Source organism: Pristiophorus japonicus, chromosome 7 (genome assembly GCF_044704955.1).
Source record: "Pristiophorus japonicus isolate sPriJap1 chromosome 7, sPriJap1.hap1, whole genome shotgun sequence".
In the NCBI taxonomy this organism is placed as follows: domain Eukaryota; kingdom Metazoa; phylum Chordata; class Chondrichthyes; family Pristiophoridae; genus Pristiophorus; species Pristiophorus japonicus.
This window is the reverse complement of record NC_091983.1, coordinates 203,917,524-203,936,002: the sequence shown is the minus strand read 5'-3', so window position 1 is coordinate 203,936,002 and position 18,479 is coordinate 203,917,524. Positions and strand designations below refer to the sequence as shown.

Here is an 18,479-nt window from a genome sequence, read left to right as displayed (position 1 = left end):
TTTTATTGCTGCCTTATCACCCTTGGTAAGCTTTCTGTGCTGATCGTGAGTGCTATTATTGCTAGTTTAATTTGGTTGGAGGAATTTATTGAGGAGGCAGGGCGGCAGCAGCTGTGTGTCTCTCAGAAGACAGCGGGTTCGCCTGGGGACGGGTCAGCTGCTGGTAGGATGCCAAACCCAGCACACAGTTATGTTAAACTTGCATAGAACCTTGGTTAGACCAGACTTGGAGTACTGGGAATTGTGCTGGTCTCCATAATTTAAAAAGAATATATGAGGCACAGGAGAAGGTACAAAAGAGATTTACTGGAATGATACCAAAACGGAGAGGTTAAACTTATCTGGAAAGATTGAACAGGCTGGGGCTCTTTTCTCCAGAAAGGAGAAGACTGAGGGGTGGCTTGAGAGAGGTCTTTAAGATTAACTAAGAACACCTATTTCCACCTCTGTAACATCGCCCGTCTCCGCCCCTGCCTCAGCTCATTCGCTGCTGAAGCCCTCATCCATGTCTTCATTAACTCTAGACTTAACTATTCCAACGCACGCCTGACTGGCCTCCCACATTCTACCCACGTAAATTAGAGGTGATCCAAAACTCGACTGCCCATGATCTAACTCGCACCAAGTGCCGCTCACCCATCACTCCTGTGCTCGCTGACCTACATTGGCTTCCCGGTTAAGCAACGCCTCAATTTCAAAATTCCTTGTTTTCAAATCCTTCCATAGCCTCTCCCCTCCCGATATCTGCAATCTCCTCCAGCCCCACAACCCCTCCGAGACGTCTGCGCTCCTCTAATTCTGCCCTCTTGGGCCCTGAGTGTGGGGCGGAGTGCTAAAGGAGGCGTTGCACACCTCTCTTAGGGCGCTAGGCCGGCTGAGCAAGCGAAAATCCCGAGATAAACAGCCGGCCTTAGAGCGCTCCAAGAGAGGCCTAGGGAGAAAATAAAACTGGAAAAAAAGCACCAAAAACATTCCCAATCAATAACTCACGCCACCACAACATAAATCACAAAAAATAAAAAATAAAAAAACACTCACATTTACCTGAGGTTGACATTACTCACCTCACTGCAGCCGCTACAGCTCGGAGGGCCCAGCAGGGTGCTCTAAGGTGACTGGGCAGCAGCCAAAAATCGAACTGGTGTCGCAACCAGGTGCGTTGCACGCCGGCTCGCCTCTTTCGGGCGTTAATCCTCCGCGCCCCGCCGAAACCGGCACCGAAAATGCCGGCGGGGCGCTGGAAACTGGCCGGCCGCCCGAAAGAGCTTACCGCTGCCATTGCCACCCCTTCTGGGTGCTAACCGGGGTGACAACAAACCGAAAATCCAGCCCAACAAGTTTTAGGTGTTGGTCGAGATAAAAATGTTGGCCATGACATCGGGTAGAACTCGCCTGCTCTTCTTCGAATAATGCCATGGGATTTGTTAGGTCCAACTGAGAGGGTAGACCGGATGCTGAAGCAGAAGTTCAAGCAGATCCTGGGAACTCCCTATAAACAGCCCCACAAAGAGTCTCTGGCATTGTAGTGGCCTGCACATCCTGGAGATAACAGAAAGGACGGCATTTGTAGGAGTCAGAGCAGCAGCAGCTGGACGAGGAAGACCAGGGGGAAGGGGGCCAGCTCAACACGTGGCAGCAAGAGACGTGAGGTAGGACTCTCACCTCTGAGTTAGAAGGTCGTGTGTTCAAGTCCCACTCCAGAGACTTGAGCTCATAATCTAGGCCGACACCATCAGTGCAGTACATGAAGGAGCGCTGCACTGTCGGAGGTGCCGTCTTTCAGTGGAGACGTTAAACCGAGAGCCCCATCTGCTCTCTCGGGTGGACATTGACAATCCCGTGGCACTATTTGAAAGAAGAGCAGGGGAGTTCTCCCTGCTGAAGTAGGACCTGAACCTCCAACCTGTTGGCTCAGAGGCAGGAGGGCTGCCTTCGAGCCATAGCTGGCACGAATGGCCAATTGGATGAGGTATCGGCGGATGGCCAGTGCCCGCTTGCAACCTTACCAGAGCAAGAATCAGCACCTTCAGGATCAGAGAAAACTGTGGCTGTATAGGGAGCTCAATTCAACCAGCCAGAGAACTGAGCAGCAACCATTTCCAGGCAGAACAGGAGGTCAAATATCTGGGACAGTGGCACATTATCCATTTTTCTCCTTTCACGGTTCTGTGTTCTGCAGGTTAGACTGTGGAGGAGCGCGGGGGGCGGGGTCGAAGGTCAATATTCAATCTTCAGTCCTACAACTCTCCTCTCTCTCCTCCCCTTCCACCTTCTAAGAATGTCTAAGTGCGAGTTCTGGTCATAAATCATTCCGTAGAAATGTTGCAGCAAGGAATGCTCAAATGACCACAGGAAATGTTTGCAGTTTATTTTCGATGGGTGACTGAACGTTTAGAATTCAGTTGTGAGTTTGAGATAGATGTCTTTGATATGCTGTTCTTTGAGCCTGTCTTTTTGTGTGTGTGCCTGTGTGTGTTTGTGTGCCTCTGTCTCTATGTGCGCTGTCAGTGTACTTTGGCTGCATGTAAAATCGCATTGGCAGACAATGGGTGAAAGTCAATATAAAATTAGACTTTAAAAAAAAATTAAGATAAATAAATGCAAAGTATTATAGAAGTAGCAACGAGGCTCAGCCCTGTTTCTGCAGAGAACTACAAACATGGCAGTTTTCAGCAACTCCAGACAGTCTGGCTCCAGTCAAAGCATCACTCGGAATTCCCAGGTGCTGCTTTAAAGAGCTACACTGTCCCTTTTCCCTTGTTAGTGCGCTGCAGCCTGCCTGCTTGTCTTTCTGTGCGTTCAGGTCTGTTTAGCAACGCCTTGATTTTAAAATGCTCATCCTCCTGTTCAAATGCCTCCATGACCTCTCCCCTCCCTATCTCTGTCGCCTCCTCCGGCCCTACACGGCTGCTAATTACAGGCGGAAGAGAAGGCCGAGACAGGTAAGGAGTTCCTGAATTCCAGAGTCCTGGGATGCAGGAGACGATGCGAAGAGACCTCATTTGATCGATGATGGAGTCTCCCGTCGAAGTGACGAATGAGGCTCAGTTAAAGAACGAGAAAGAGCTTGCATTTACTGCCTTGGTACTGCACTGGAGCATCAGCCTAGGTTTTGTGCTCAAGTTCCTGGAGTGGGGCTTGAATCTACCGACTCAAGAAGCGAGCGTTGCAACCACTGAGTCACGCTGACTTATGTTTTGGGTTATAGTTGTTATGGTTGCGCTAATGGGGAAACTGCCCGATCCTGCACTCACATGTATATTTGCACATGTCAGATGAGCCACAGAGATGAGTTGCCTTGCGTGTTGTCGGCTGTCTGACAGCCTGATTTGATTGTGGTGAGATTGTAGGGAGGAGGAAAAGTGTATCAGATCATGCATTTGGAACTTAGGAGGAATAAGAGAGGAGAGCTTAGAGGAGCAAGGTGTATTGCTAAAATATAGAAAGGCAAAAAAGGAGCGATGGAGAGGTTGGAGGCTCGTGAGTTTAGGCTGAAAGAACGGTTGCTGGGGTTATCTGCAATGGAAATGGCTGTTGGATAGCCTGCTTGGTTTAGCAGTAGAACATTGGTCTTAATGGGCAAGATTTAGCTGTTCGGGTGGACTTGACTAATGTGGACAACCCCCCCCCCCCCTTCCGCCTGACCAGTTCCCAGTGAGCTTGATAACATGCCGGTCAATGACAGCATCTCCTGGGGAGAAGCAGCGGAAGTTATGAGAGTCCATTGCTCCATTTGTAGGGTGGGGAAGGGGAGGAGATTTGATGCCAGGTTTTCCTCATCCGACAGCACTTCTGGTTGGTGCCCTCTTTTCCCTCCCCTGTTGCCTCGCCGATGGTGCAGTGTTGGTGTTGGGGGGGGTAAAAGTAATGGCAGAATGTCATGTAAAGAAAACCATAAGTAACCGTGGTGTCAGTCGTGGCTCAGTGGATAGCTCTCTTGACGTTGAGTTGGAAGGTTGTGGGTTCAAGCCCCACTCTAGAGACTTGAGTACATAATCTAAACTGACGCTCCAGTGCAGTGCTGGGGGAGTGCGGCACTGTCGAAGGGGCAGTGCTAAGGGAGTGCTGCACTGTCGGAGGGGGAGTGCTGAGGGAGTACAGCACTGTTGGAGGGGGAGTGCTGAGGGAGTGCAGCACTGTCGGAGGGGCAGTACTGGGGGTGTGCAGCACTGTCGGAGGGGCAGTACTGGGGGAATGCTGCACTGTTGGAGGGGAAATATTTTGGATGAGACATTAAACCACGGCCTCGTCCACATTGTCAGCTGGATATAAAAGATCCCATGGCACTATTTGAAAGAAGAGCAGGGGAGTTCTCCCTGATGCCCTGGCCAATATTTATCCCTCAACCAACATCACTAAAAAACAGATTATCACATTGCTGTTTGTGGGAGCTTCTTTGTGCAAATCGGCTGCTGTGTTTCCTGCATTGCAACAGTGACTACACTTCAAAAAATACTTCATTGGCTGTAAAGTGCTTTGCGACGTCCTGAGGTTGTGAAAGGCGCTATATAAATTCAAGTTCATTCTTTCTTCATTGGTTCCGTTTGGCGATATGCCCGCAGTGTGTGTGACTGTATCACACAATGAGGGCCCATTAGGACAATAAGCTGGGCGACGGGATGGGTTAAGGCGTCCCTGTCTCAAGAACCCATTGTTCACTGTCACCAGCTTAAAAAAAAATTACAAGCATGTAGCTGTGGTCCGGACACAACAGCCCTATTGTTGTGTGATCGAGGCCTGAGAGGCCTGTGGATACTTAATGATTGCTTTCAACAGATGCTGTTTTCATCATCATCCAGACTGCAGATTAAGTGCTCAGTTCTCAAGTGTCTGGGTCCTGGTTTGTTTGGGTGAGTTCCTGTGTTCTGCCAACCTGTGACCCAGTTGGGGGAGGGGATTGGAATCATCTCTGTCCCTCAAAGGGCTGCCGCTGAGCGCACTCTCTAACATAAAGGACCCCACCTCCAAAAACCGGATGGTATCACGGGCCTCTCCTCTCCTCTTTCCTATTTCCTCTCCTCCTCTCCTCTCCTTTCCTCTCTTCTCTACTCTCTCTCCTCTCTTTTCCCTACAAATAGCTCCTCTCCTTTCCTCTTCCCCTCCCCTCTCCCTACCACCCCCCCCCCAAAAAGCTGTTGAGGCTGGGGGTCAATTGAAAATATCAAAACTAAAATGGATAGATTTTAGTTAGGCAAGGGTATTAAGGGTTACGGATCCAAGGCGGGTAGATGGAGTTAAGATACAGAGTTAAGATTAAGATATAGAGGGATAATGAACCTAAGAGTTGCTCATAAACCAGAGGCTAAACTACATTTTGAGGGCTTGTTATCACACAGGTGCTGGAAAGCAGAATCTGCATAACTGGATAATAACATGGCATCTTGTAGGACACGCTATTATCTTGCCGATTTTAAGTGAGTTTTAACCTCTCATTGAGAAGTTCTCAAGATCAAGACCAAGATCCTTCAATCCATTTGATCTCCATTCCAGAATAACAAACCTGGCAAATATTTATATCTCTCAACCAACAACACTAAAACAGATTGTCTGATCATTATCACATTGCTGTTTCTGGGACCTTGCTGTGTGTAAGTTGGCTGCCGCGTTTCCTACATTACAACAGCAACTACACTTCAAATAGTACTTCATTGACTGTAACGCGCTTTGGGACATATTCATGAAAGTTGCAAGTCTTTCTAACTATGGTGATCTCTGGGTTGAGAAGTTAAACCGACTTGGTTTGATACTGTGGTCTACAAATCCATTCCCACCCCTGATTTGTACTGATGTCTGCCGATAGGGATGCTCGAAGTGGCAGCATTGTCCCTGGGCTAGGAGGGTGGGGGGCTGGGGGGCGGAAATCAGTTCTGACTACGACTTCTTACTACTCATCACTATCCCAAACTAAGCAGGTAAAGGAATTAATCATTCCTGGTGTAAAATACCTCCAATATAGATACTAATAGTGTCCAATTGCAGAGCTGACTGGAGCCTCTGTGAAGTGAGAGGTTCTCACACCTGTATCCCCAGTGGCAGTGTGTGTTGTCTGCTCTTGGTGGCTCACTTTGCACCATCACCCTCCTGATCACCTGCGTTTTGTTGCTCACCCTCCTTAACATCAATGGTGTTGCCTATGCCCATGGCAAACCTGTGCAACATCCACCTTGATTCAGAAACAGAACTACACTTGGTGCGTTGCATGGTATAACGCTAGAATTAGTCTTTATAAAACTAATTTCTCTTGCCTTACAACATCTCCCACATTACAACAGTGACTACCCTTCAAAAAGGACTTCATTGGCTGTACAGCATTTTGAGCTGTATAAATGCCAGTCTTTTTTTCCTATATAGGTTCTGACACAGGACTCTAATAACACAGAGAAAGTGAATTCACTTTTATAAATCTGAAAATTAAAAACGTCAGCAGAAGTGACCATGAAGATGCTGCATTCTTCTAAAGACCCAGCTGGTTCTTTGATGCCCTTTCGAGGCAGATGAGTAAACCCATTGTGTTGGACTGGAGTCACATATAGGCCAGACTGGGTAAGGATCTCAGGTTTAGTTGGGTTTTCTACATTAACCCGAGAGCTTCATGGTAACTGTTACTGACGCCAGCTTTTTATTTCCAATGTTTAAAAAAAAACGGAATTCAAATTCTCAATGAATTGAATAGGAATGGTAGCATAGTGGTTATGTTATGAGACGAGTAATCCAGAGGTCTGGACTAATGATCCCACCACGGCAGTTCAGTAAATAAATCTGGAATATAAAAGCTAGTATCAGTAACGGTGACCATGAAACTACCAGATTGTTGTAAAAACCCATCTGGTTCACTAATGCCCTTTAGGGAAGGAAATCTGCCGTCCTTACCCGGTCTGGCCTACATGTGACTCCAGACCCACAGCAATGAGGTTGACTTTTAACTGCCCTCTGAAATGGCCCAGCAAGCCACTCAATTGTACCAAACCACTACGACAAAGTCACTGTGGGAGGACCTTCACCACATGGATTGCAGCGGTTCAAGAAGGCACCTTCTCAAGGGCAATTAGGGATGGGCAATAAATGCATGCCTTGCCAGCGACGCCCACATCCCATGAATGTTTAAAAACTGCCATGGTAGGATTTGAACTCTGAATTACTAGTCCAGTCACATAACCACTACGCTACCGTACCAACAGTCCATTATAGGGACTCAAGGAACGTGCGCTGATTATCTGTGCGGAGACTCTTACTGTCCAATCAGCATTGACCTCCCCTGTGGCGTAGTGGATCCGATCAGGGCGTGTATCTCCTGTTCTCCTGTTCTGCTTTATTTCTTGATTGAGGGTGAGACGCTTTGAGTGTGAAGTTTGGTCATGTACTTGTTGGACTATTTTCCATATACTACAGATACAGATAATATCATACTCCACATTAACTGCGCATTTTGTTTCAAAAATTATTCTTAGGATGCGGGCATCGCTGACAAATCCAGCATTTATTGCTCGTGCCTAGTTGCTCTTGAGAAGGTGGTGGTGAACTCCTGCAGTCCGTGTGGTGAGGGTACTCCCACAATGCTGTTCGGGAGGGGGTTCTAGGACTTTGACCCAGTGACGATGAAGGAACGGCGATATACTTCCAAGTCGCTTAGGTGCGTAACTTGAAGGGGAACTTCGAGGTGATGGTGTTCCCATGCCCTTGTCCTTCTAGGTGGTGAAGGTTTGGGAGGTGCTGTCATAGAAGCTCCAACCTGTACATAATACAAACCAGTAAAACAGGATTTGGCAGTGACCATGCTAACTCCCTTGGCCACTAATGCTTGTTTACAGGGATTGGAAACGTACTTGAGAACAGCAAATCCCTATTAACAGGGATTGAGCGTTTAATCCCATGGCAACAAATCCCTGGTAGAGGGATTGACAAATGAGCATGAAGAGCAGCCAGCGCCCCTCCACAGTGACGGACCTTCTGACACACTGAACCCCAATTTTTGCCTCTGGATCGATGACTTTAACTTCGCGAAGACGGTGCTCGTTCGGACTCTATTATAAGCTTGTTCGAACTTTGGTGACTACGATGTCAGACACAAAAATACACGTTCGACTTTTCTTTCATTCCCCCTCTGTGGTAACCCGCTTAAAAAGTTTTACATGAAATGATTGTGTCCTTTCCCCTCGCCGCCTCCTCCCCACCCTAGACACTTTCAAGTATACATCCTTCGGGTGAGTCGTTAAAGCCGAGGCCCCATCAGCCCTCTCAGGTGGATGCAAAAGATCTTGTGGCACGATGCTGAAGACAAGCGGGGGAGGCCAATGAAAGTGATGTATCTTTTTTTTGCATGTAAGCTTCCGCACACTGCGGAGTCTCTGGCCAATATTTATCCCTCAACCAACATCACTAAAACACATGATCTGGTCATTATCGCTTTGCCGTTTGTGGGAGCTTGCTGCATTTCCTACATTGTAACAGTGACTACACTTCAAAAAAGTACTTCATCGGTTGTAAAGTGCTTTGGGACGTCCTGAGGTCATGAAAGGTGCTATATAAATGCAGGTTTTGATGGTAACTCGCCTGTTGCCCAGCTACTCTCTCCCCTCAAGTGTTGTTGGATCCATGAAAACCGGGTTAACCTCAATTCTTAATTGAATTTGCTTATTTTCTTTTTGCCGAGAGCAGGCAAAGGAGAGGGAAAAGTAGCGAATCTCAGCTCGGATCACCTCTCTCCTTCGCGGTATTTTCCGTGCCCGGGTGGCCTTGGAGAGGGAAAAAGCTGTGTCTGCCGGCAGGCTGGATGCCTTTCGCGGGTCTGGTGGAAGCTGACACGTGAATAACGGCTGTGTGTGGGAGGAAGCGCTGGAGGAATTATAACCCAGCGAGAATCCATGCCTTCAATGAGAAGAGGGAAGATCAAATTGGGGAGGAAAATTCCATTGAGTGGAAAGCCATTTTAATACATTCGAGTCGACAAAGGAATTTCCCCCGATTTGACGACAACAGAGAAGGTTGTTTGGGAGGCCAACTCCCTGTTTCTGTTACCGGGCAATGAGCAGATTTGTGCAGAAGTGTTTCAATACTGGGATCAGGAGTTCACAGGTCTCAGCTGGAGTAAGAAAGAAAGAAAGACTTGGATTTATATAGCGCCTTTCATGACCACCGGATGTCTTAAAGTGCTTTACAGCCAATGAAGTACTTTTGGAGTGTAGTCACTGTTGTAATGTAGGAAACACGGCAGCCAATTTGCGCACAAACAAGCTCCCTCACACAGCAAGGTGATAATGACCAGATAATCTGTTATTGCTTTTTGTTAATTAAGAGATAAATATTGGCCAGGACACTGAGGGATAACTCCCCTGCTCTTCTTTGAAATAGTACCATGGGATCTTTTATGTCCATCTGAGAAAGCAGACAGGGCCTCAGTTTAACGTTTCATCCGAAAGACGGCACCTCTGACAGTGCCGCACTGCCTCAGCACTGCACTGGAGTGTGAGCCTAGATTTTTTGTGCTCAAGTCCCTGGAGTGCTAAGGTAGGCCAAAATATCACTGGGTTATGGAGAGGAAACTCCAGACCGCTTTTCAAGCAATCCTGTTGGAAGTTGGTCAAGGATAGGTGCAGGCCTGAGGCAGAAAAACAGTTTCCAGTGGCAGAAAGACCAGAGAACACAGATTTAAGGTGATTAACAAAAGAACCAGAGGCAACATGTGAATCATTTTTTTTACACAGCAAGTTGTTGCAATCTCAAATTCACTGCCTGAAAGAGTGGTGAAAGCATATTCAATAGTAAAATTCATACGGGAATTGGATAAATATTTGAAGGGAAAAGATTTACAGGGCTATGGGGAAAGAGCAGGGGAGTGGGACAAATTGGACAGCTCTTTCAAAGAGCCGGCAGAGAGCAAAATGGGCTGAATGGCTTCCTCCTGTTTTATGTTCATTAGATATACTAAAAAGGGAGTTAGATGTGGCCCTTATGGCTAAAGGGATCAAGGGGTATGGAGAGAAAGCAGGAATGGGGTACTGAAGTTGCATGATCAGCCATATTGCATATTGCAGGCTCGAAGGGCCGAATGGCCTACTCCTGCACCTATTTTCTAGGTTTCCATGTCATTCTATAATTCTGGCGCTCAATGTTAAGGCTCGCACATAAATAAGTAATCCCCCCCCCCACCCCCCACCCCCACCTTTCAAACTGAGACTTCAAGGGGATATAGACAGGCTAAGTGAGTGGGCAAGAACATGGCAAATGGAATATAATGTGGAGAAATGTGAAGTTATCCACTTTGGTAGGAAAAATAGAAAAGCAGAGTATTTTTTAAATGGTGCGAGATTGGAAAATGTTGGTGTTCAGAGGGACCTGCGTGTCCTTCTACATGAATCACTGAAAGTTAACATGCAGGTATAGCAAGCAATTAAGAAAGCAAATGGAATGTTGGCCTTTATTACAAGAGGATTTGAGTAAGATATCTTACTGCAATTATACAGGGCCTTGGTGAGACCGTACCTGGAGTATTGTGTACAGTTTTGGTCTTCTTACCTAAGAAAGGATAAACTTGCCATAGAAGGAATGCAACGAAGGTTCACCAGACTGATTCCTGGGATGGGGGATTGTTCTATGAGGAGACAGTGAGTAGACTAGGCCTATATTCACTGGGGTTTAGAAGAATGAGAGGTGATCTCATTGAAACATACAACATTCTTACAGGGCTTGAGATGGTAGATGTAGGGAGGATATTTCCTCTGGCTGGGGAGTCTAGAACCAAGGGTCACAGACTCAGAATAAGGGATTGGCTATTTAGGACTGAGATAAGGAGAAATATCTTCACTGAGGGTGGTGAATCTTTGGAATTATCTACCCCAGAGGGCTGTGGAGGCTCAGTCTTTGAGTATATTCAAGACAGAGATCGATGGATTTTTGGAATTAAGGGAATCAAGGGATAGTGCAGGAAAGTGGAGTTGAGGTAGAAGATCAGCCATGATCTTATTGAATGGCAGAGCAGGCATGAGGGGCCGAATGGCCTATTCCTGCTACTAATTCTTATGTTCTTATAAACGGTAATCCAGTAAGGAGTCAGTGCCTTTCGGCACAGGGCAGAGTGAGGGGGAGGAGAAGGTATAAAGATGCAAGCTTAGTTACTGTAATAATTTAACATATTTGTCAGGGATCCAACACGTACTGTCTCTTGGTCAGTCTGCCGACACTAGGCTCCTGTGTGGGGGATTGTAAGGTATTTATATGTCTTCAGCGTTTGCCGCCCCTTTTATCTGAGTTTGCTTGAGATAGAATGCTGAGAGACAGAATTAAGAGTTTTAACGTGTAGATTATACAGATTAACATAGTCGCTCCTGCGTCTTCACACGGTTTGGCTGCATTCTGTGTAGGTAGCCTAGTCACAGAGCGGCTATTACATTCAGCCACAGCTCAGAAGGGGATTATAGCTGAAGTGCGAGGCCCTTCAGACCACTGCTGATTAGAGAGGGGGTAAAGACTGAGGGATTGAGAAAGAGCGACGGAGAGAGAGGACAAATAACTTGAGAGCAGATGTCTTGGCTGGAGATCGGGCAGCAAAGACACAATTACCATTGTTCCATGCCCCAGAATAAGCCCCGCTCCCCCCTCCCACCCAACCGCTGCTGCTTCCATGTGGCTGAACTTTACTCGTGCATGAACCCCCGCCTCACAGCGCCCCCCTCCCCTTCCCTGTGCTTCTGTCATCTGCTGTATCAGATGTCTCTTCTACCCCATTGTTTTCCCTGTTTGGTGGCACGCTGCCATTAACTAGTTCACGACGTGCAGATCTGTAACCCTGTCAGACTGGGTTGGCTTTAAGTTGAGTTGACGAGACTTAGACTTAATGGTCCTTTTTTTCCGAATTCTTTATCATTTTTTTCATTAGTTGAAAGATGTTATTGTTTTTCTGGGACCTCGTTATGTATAATAGCCCCCTCGCTGGGCTGGATATTGTAATTAAGCGGTGGCATTGAAGCCCATGCAGTCAGATGTATTTTTTCTTTGTCTTTGTCCCCTGCACCATACCCTACCCAAGAGAGGGTGGGCTCGGCAACCTACTCCCAGGCTCTTTTCAATGTTGCTCAGAAGCGCAAGGCCAGGCGCTTAGGTAATGCCCCCCAGCCCCCCCCCCCCCCGCCTCGGACTTTTGATTTTAATTTTCTTCTCCTGGGAAGTAAGAAGATGTGGACACCTTAAGAACATAAGAGCATAAGAAATAGGAGCAGGAGTAGGCCATACGGCCCCTCGAGCTTGCTCCGCCATTCAATACGATCAATGCACGGTAAAGCATTCCATATTCTAATACCCCACCATGGAAACATTGCCCCTTTGCTCTCCTTGTGCTAACCCTGAGTCTCCGCCGCCTTGTTACTGATTTGCCAACCAGGAGAAAAAAAATCTTAGTTTCTATTTTTTCCCTCTCAAAACACTTCACCATTTTGAAAACATCTTTTAGGTTTCCCCCAACCTCTCCATCCCAGTGAAAAAAGTCTTCATTCTTTATTGCTCTCTTCATAACTATAACCTCCTCTTTCCTGGTATCATTCCAGCATATCTTTGCTGCACCCTTTCCGTGGCTCTGATCTCCTTCCTATAATGGGGTGCCCAGGACCGCACACAATGCTCACTCTTGGACTTAACCAATGTGTTGTGCAAATTCAGCATCACGTCCTTGTTTTTATATTCAGTTCCCCTATGTATAACACTTTGAATTTCACTTGCATTTATTAAAGTCTGTTCCACCTGCACTCCCACCTTCAAAGATCTATATGTTGACACTCCCAGATCTCCCTGTTCCTCCGCACGATTAAGAACCTTGTCATTTAGGGTATGTTTATTTCAGTCAGTCAGGACAGGGGTGACGGGCGACTTGGATCTATTGTGGGACAGGATACACACGGCACTGGGAGGGAGAAGTAACGAGGCCACCAAGAAGACCATTAGGCTCATCAAGTCTGAGGATGACAATGGCACGAGTAGGAAGGGTAGTCAGTGTTGCGGAGGCGGACGTAAGCAGCCTTGGTGATGGACCAGTCATAAGACCATAAGAAATAGCAGCAGGAGTAGGCCATTTGGCCCCTTGAGCCTGCTCCGCCATTCAATAAGACCATGGCTGATCATCGACCTCAACTCCACTTTCCCGCCCGATCTCCATATCCCTTGATTCCCCTAGAGTCGAAAAATCTATCTATCTCAGCCTTGAATATACTCAGAGACTCTGGGGCAGAGAATTCCAATGATTTACAACCCTCTGAATGAAGAAATTTCTCCTCATCTCTGTCTTAAATGGCCTATCCCTTATCCTGAGATTATGACCCCTAGTTCTCCAGCCAGGGGAAACAACCTCTCAGCATCTACCCTGTCAATCCTTTTCAGAATCTTGTATATTTGAATGAGATCACCTCTCACTCTAAACTCCAGAGAGTATAGGCCCATTCTACACAGTCTCTCATCATAAGACAGCCCTCTCATCCCAGGAATCAAACTAGTGAACCTCCGTTGCACCGCCTGCAAGGCAAGTATATCCTTCCTGAGATAAGGAGACCAAACCCGTGTACAGTACTCCAGGTGTGGTCTCACCAAGACCCTGTACAATTGTAGCAAGAATTCCTTACTCTTATTCTCCAACCCCCTTGCAATAAAGGACAACATGCCATTTGCCTTCCTTATTGCTTGCTGTACCTGCATGCTAGCTTTCTGTGTTTCTGCACAAGGACACCCAAATCTGGTCATGGCATTTAAAGGTGAACTCCGGGTTGAACAGAACACTCAGCCTGAGAGAGTGTCTGGAGAGAGGGCTGAAATCAGTGGCAAGGGAGTGGAAATTGTGGCAGGGGGGGTCAAAGATGATGGCTTCAGTCTTTCCAATGTTAAGGTTGTGCCTTATCTGGACTTGATGTCGGGTAAACAAATTGACAACACAGAGGCAGAGGAGAGGTCGAGAGAAATGTTGGAGAGGTAGACTTTGGAATCACTAGCAAACGTGTGTAAGCTAACCCCATGCCCGTGGATGATGTTGCCCGAGGGACAGCATGTAGGTAGATAATGGGAGGGAGCCAAGGATAGATTCTAGGCCGAACCCTGCAAAGCTATCCTTGGGGGGGCCCCTCTTTCTTATCTAGATTTCAGCATGATAGGCCAGCTGGTCACAGAGCAGCAACATCAGTTACTAACGGAAAGTATAATGGAGGACTGATAGTAGCGCACTTGTGTTTCTGACTGAGGCTGCTTTTATATTGTTCCGGCTGTTGTGGTGCCAAGTGATCTGTAGAACAAGTGGCCGACAGAGATGATGTCTCTTTCCACGCTTCTCCAGACATATATCATCTTAATTGTTGGAAATTATGCTTCTGTAAAGGTGGAAATATACAATAATAACCCAGACAGCATAACCTTGGTGTTTTTCCTTCACACAATGAGCCAGGCCTACACATCTTGAGACTTCATTCTGCCTGCCGGGGTCAGTCTTCAGTCTCTTTTCTTTTCTTTTTGCTTGAAAATGTAAAAAAACTCACCCTTTTAACCCATTCATCGCCCATTTTCTACTTCTAGGTTGATCGGACTTTTGTGGTATTTAGTTACCGTGGTAACTGGGACACAGCTAATTCAGGACAAGGTTCCTAACCAACGCATTCAATAGCGAATCCAAAAGATACTGAGATAATCATCTACAAAATAGAGGGAAAGAAAAAAAATCCTGAATTATCCCTGCTGTAAAAATTATTGCTGTGGAAACAGGGCAGTATGAAAGTCTTGATAATTTAGAACAACCTCTCTGCTGCTCCTGAAAGGGTTGATCAATGTTTAAATATCTGCAACATGAGCTTCTCACCCTCACCCCCACCTCCGTTTCCTTGGAGCCCTCGAAGCCTACGTGTTGGAATAAGTGAATAAGGAGGGCATTTTGTTCAAGAGTGAAATGGATACCTTTTTATGAGACAGAATGTGTGAGGGGGAAAAATATTAGAAAAGGAGAAGACTTTTATTCTGTGTCCTGTTAAAGGCACCAGTGCTTCCCAGCAACCAAATTGTGTGAAAAGTTCAGGTAGTTGACACGTTTGTTGAGTTGGGGCCTAGTCATTGATTCCATTATACTCAGGCTTTTGATGAAAGAAGGCTCGTCAGCCCAATTCAGCCCACAGATTAAAGCTCATTGTCAAATAGGAGGTAAGGAGAATTTTCTTTTACCCAGCGACTTGTTATGACCTGGAACGCACTGCCTAAAAGGGTGGCGAAAACAGATTTAATAGTAACTTTCAAAAGGGAATTGGATATATGTGAAAAGGTAAAATGTGCAGGGCTACGGGGAAAGAACAGGCTACGAGTGGGAATAATTGGATTGCTCTTTCAAAGAACTAGCACAGGCATGATGGGCCAAATGGCCTCCCTCTGTGCTATACAATTCTATGAATTTATCTCATTTTTCCCAGCACACCAGCCATGTCAAGGGATATGGGGATATGACATACTTCTCAGCTAGGAAGGCCATGGATGGAGAGACCCAGACGTACAAGGAGCAGTAAAACTGTTGAGGGCACAAGTGAAGAGGAGGTGGGCCATAAATGTCCTGGGTGTCCCAGTACCAGTGCTGTAATAGTGTAGTAGATATTTCAGTAACACTGTGCACGTGGATGTGCGTGTGCATGTGTGTGGAGAGGGTACAATGGGTTGGACGCACTACCACTGGAATTATTAAATTACTCCAATGTATACATCTTGAACCCGCTCCTGGTTGCTCTCTGCATGTTTCCTATTCCGTTTCTGTCCTTCACATGACTGTCTTTCTATACAGGTCTCTCCCTCTTGTCCGTAGATCTTCCCCTTACCTTGCCTGGCTCTCCCCCCACCCCCATTTTTCCCATTCCGATTTAATTTTCCAGAGCTCTCCAATGTGAACGGTGAAAAAAGTCTTTCAGATGAGACGTTAAACCGAAGTCCCGTCTGCTCTGTCAGGTGGACATAAAAAATTCCATGGTACTATGTGAAGTAGCACAGGAGAGTATCCCCAGTGTCCTGGCCAATATTTACCCCTTAACAAACATTGCCAAAACTGATTATCTGACTATTTTTACGTTGCTGTTTGTGGGAGCATGCCGTGCACAAATTGTCTGCCGTAATTCTTACATTACAACAGTAATTACAATTTAAAAGTACTCGATTGGTTGTAAAACAGGTTGTGAAAGGCACTATAGAAATGCAAATTCTTTCCATAATTCTGTTTCAAGCTGCCTAATGTATTTACTGTACCACATGCTGCATTATGCAGTGTAACACAATATTATGATGTTATACTGCATGGCACTGTATCATTCTGTGCTGTCCAATGGCCTATATCGCTATAAATAATCAAAATGGGGATTTTTTAGTCAGTTTTTAATACCTGTGATTTTATCTTCCATAGAAGATGTTACTGAAGAAAAACTGTGGAGCTAAAACAAGAATTATTAAAATTCGAGTGAGTATATCAAGTCATGCTTTAATCTGCTCCCTTCCCAACCCCACCCCACACCTTTCTGCTTTCCTGTAGGCCTGTTTTTAACTCTGGGCACATTCGGGGCGCATAGGAAACCCCTGCGAAGAGATCAGTGTGAGGCCCCAGGTCATTTTAATTCCTGGAATCTCTTTTTTTTAATCGGTTCCCGGGATGTGGGCATTGCTGGCAAGGCCAACATTTATTGCCCATCCCTAATTGCCATGAGAGAGGATGGTGGTGGTCCGCCTTCTTGAACTGCTGCAGTCCGTATGATGAAGGTACTCTCACAGTGCTGTTGGGGAGGGAGTTCCAGGATTTTGACCCAGCGACGATGAAGGAACGGCGATTATAATTTCAAGTCAGGATGGTGAGTGACTTGGAGGGGAACGTGGAGGTGGTGGTGTTCCTATGCGCCTGCTGCCCTTGTTCTTCTAGGTGGTAGAGGTCGCGGGTTTTGGAGGTGCTGCCGAAGAAGCCTTGGGGAGTTGCTGCAGTGCATCTTGTAGATGGTACAGTACGTCGGTGATGGATGGAGTGAATATTGAAGGTGGTGGATGGGGTGCCAATCAAGCGGGCTGCTTTGTCCTGGATGGTGTCGAGCTTCTTGAGTGTTGTTGGAGCTGCACTCATCCAGACAAGTGGAGAGTATTCCATCACACTGCTGACTTGTGCCTTGTAGATGGTGGAAAGGCTTTGGTGAGTCAGGAGGTGAGACACTCTCTGCAGAATACCCAGCCTCTGACCTGATCTTGTTGCCACAGTATTTATGTGTCTGGTCCAGTTAAGTTTCAGGTCAATGGTGACCCCCAGGATATTGACGGTGAGGGATTCGGTGATGGTAATACTGTTGAATGTCAAGGGGCGGTGGTTAGACTCTTGCTTGTTGGAGATAGACATTATCTGGCACTTGTGTGGCATGAATGTTACTTGCCACTTATCAGCCCAAGCCTGAATGTTGTCCAGGTCTTGCTGCATGTGGGCATGGACTGCTTCATTATCTGAGGAGTTGTGAATGTCACTGAACACTGTGCAATCATCAGCGAACATATCCACTTCTGGCCTTATGATGGAGGGAAGGTCATTGATGAAGCAGCTGAAGATGGTTGGGCCTAGGACACTGCCCTGAGGAACTCCTGCAGCGATGTCCTGGAACTATGATGATTGATCTCGAGCCACCACAACCATCTTCCTTTGTGTTAAGTATGACTCCAGCCGGTGGAGAGTTTATACCCTGATTCCCTTTGACTTCAGTTTTATTAGGGCTCCTTGATACCAACTCGGTCAAATGCTGTATTGATGTCAAGGGCAGTCACTCTCACCTCACTTCTGGAATTAAGTTCTTTTGTCCATGTTTGGACCAAGGCGGTTATGAGATCTGGAGCTGAGTGGTCCTGGTGGAACCCAAACTGGACATCGGTGAGCAGGTTATTGGTGAGTAATTGTCAATTGATAGCACTGTTGATGACACCTTCCATCACTTTGCTGATGATTGAGAGTAGACTGATGGGGCAGTAATTGGCCGGATTGGATTTGTCCTTTTTATGAACAGGACATACCTGTGCACTTTTCCAGGTGATTGGATAGATGCCAGTGTTGTAGCTGTACTGGAACAGCTTGGCTAGAGGTGCGGCTAGTTCTGGGGCACAAGTCTTCAGCACAACAGCCAGGATGTTGTTGGGGCTCATAGCCTTTGCTGTATCCAGTGCACTCAGCTGTTTCTTGATATCACATGGAGTGAATCGAATTGGCTGAAGACTGGCTTCTGTGATGGTGGAGACCTCAGGAGGAGGCCGATATGGATCATCCACTCGGCCCTTCTGGCTGAAGATGATTGTAAACACTTCAGCCTTGTCTTTTGCACTTACGCGCTGGGCTCCACCATTATTGAGGATGGGGACATTCATGGAGCCTCCTCCTCCCGTTAGTTGTTTAATGGTCCACCACCATTCACGACTGGGTGTGGGAGGACTGCAGATCTTTGATCTGATCCTTTGGTTGTGGTTCGCTTAGCCCTGTCTGT

The 18,479-nt window shown here is 46.7% G+C and overlaps 1 protein-coding gene and 1 long non-coding RNA gene across 5 annotated transcripts in view; one reads left to right on the top strand and one right to left on the bottom strand.

Moving 5' to 3' along the window:
* Positions 1 to 18,479, top strand: part of LOC139267418 (uncharacterized) — a 211,972-nt gene that overhangs the window by 78,454 nt on the left and 115,039 nt on the right. For both annotated transcript variants that reach the window (XM_070885721.1, XM_070885720.1), the window contains exon 4: positions 16,388 to 16,441. In XM_070885721.1, the coding sequence (XP_070741822.1) occupies positions 16,388 to 16,441 (54 nt within the window). The remainder of the gene's footprint in view (positions 1 to 16,387; positions 16,442 to 18,479) is intronic.
* LOC139267419 (uncharacterized) overlaps positions 1 to 18,479 on the bottom strand; it is a 169,798-nt gene that overhangs the window by 117,999 nt on the left and 33,320 nt on the right. The gene's annotated exons all lie outside the window — the stretch shown is intronic.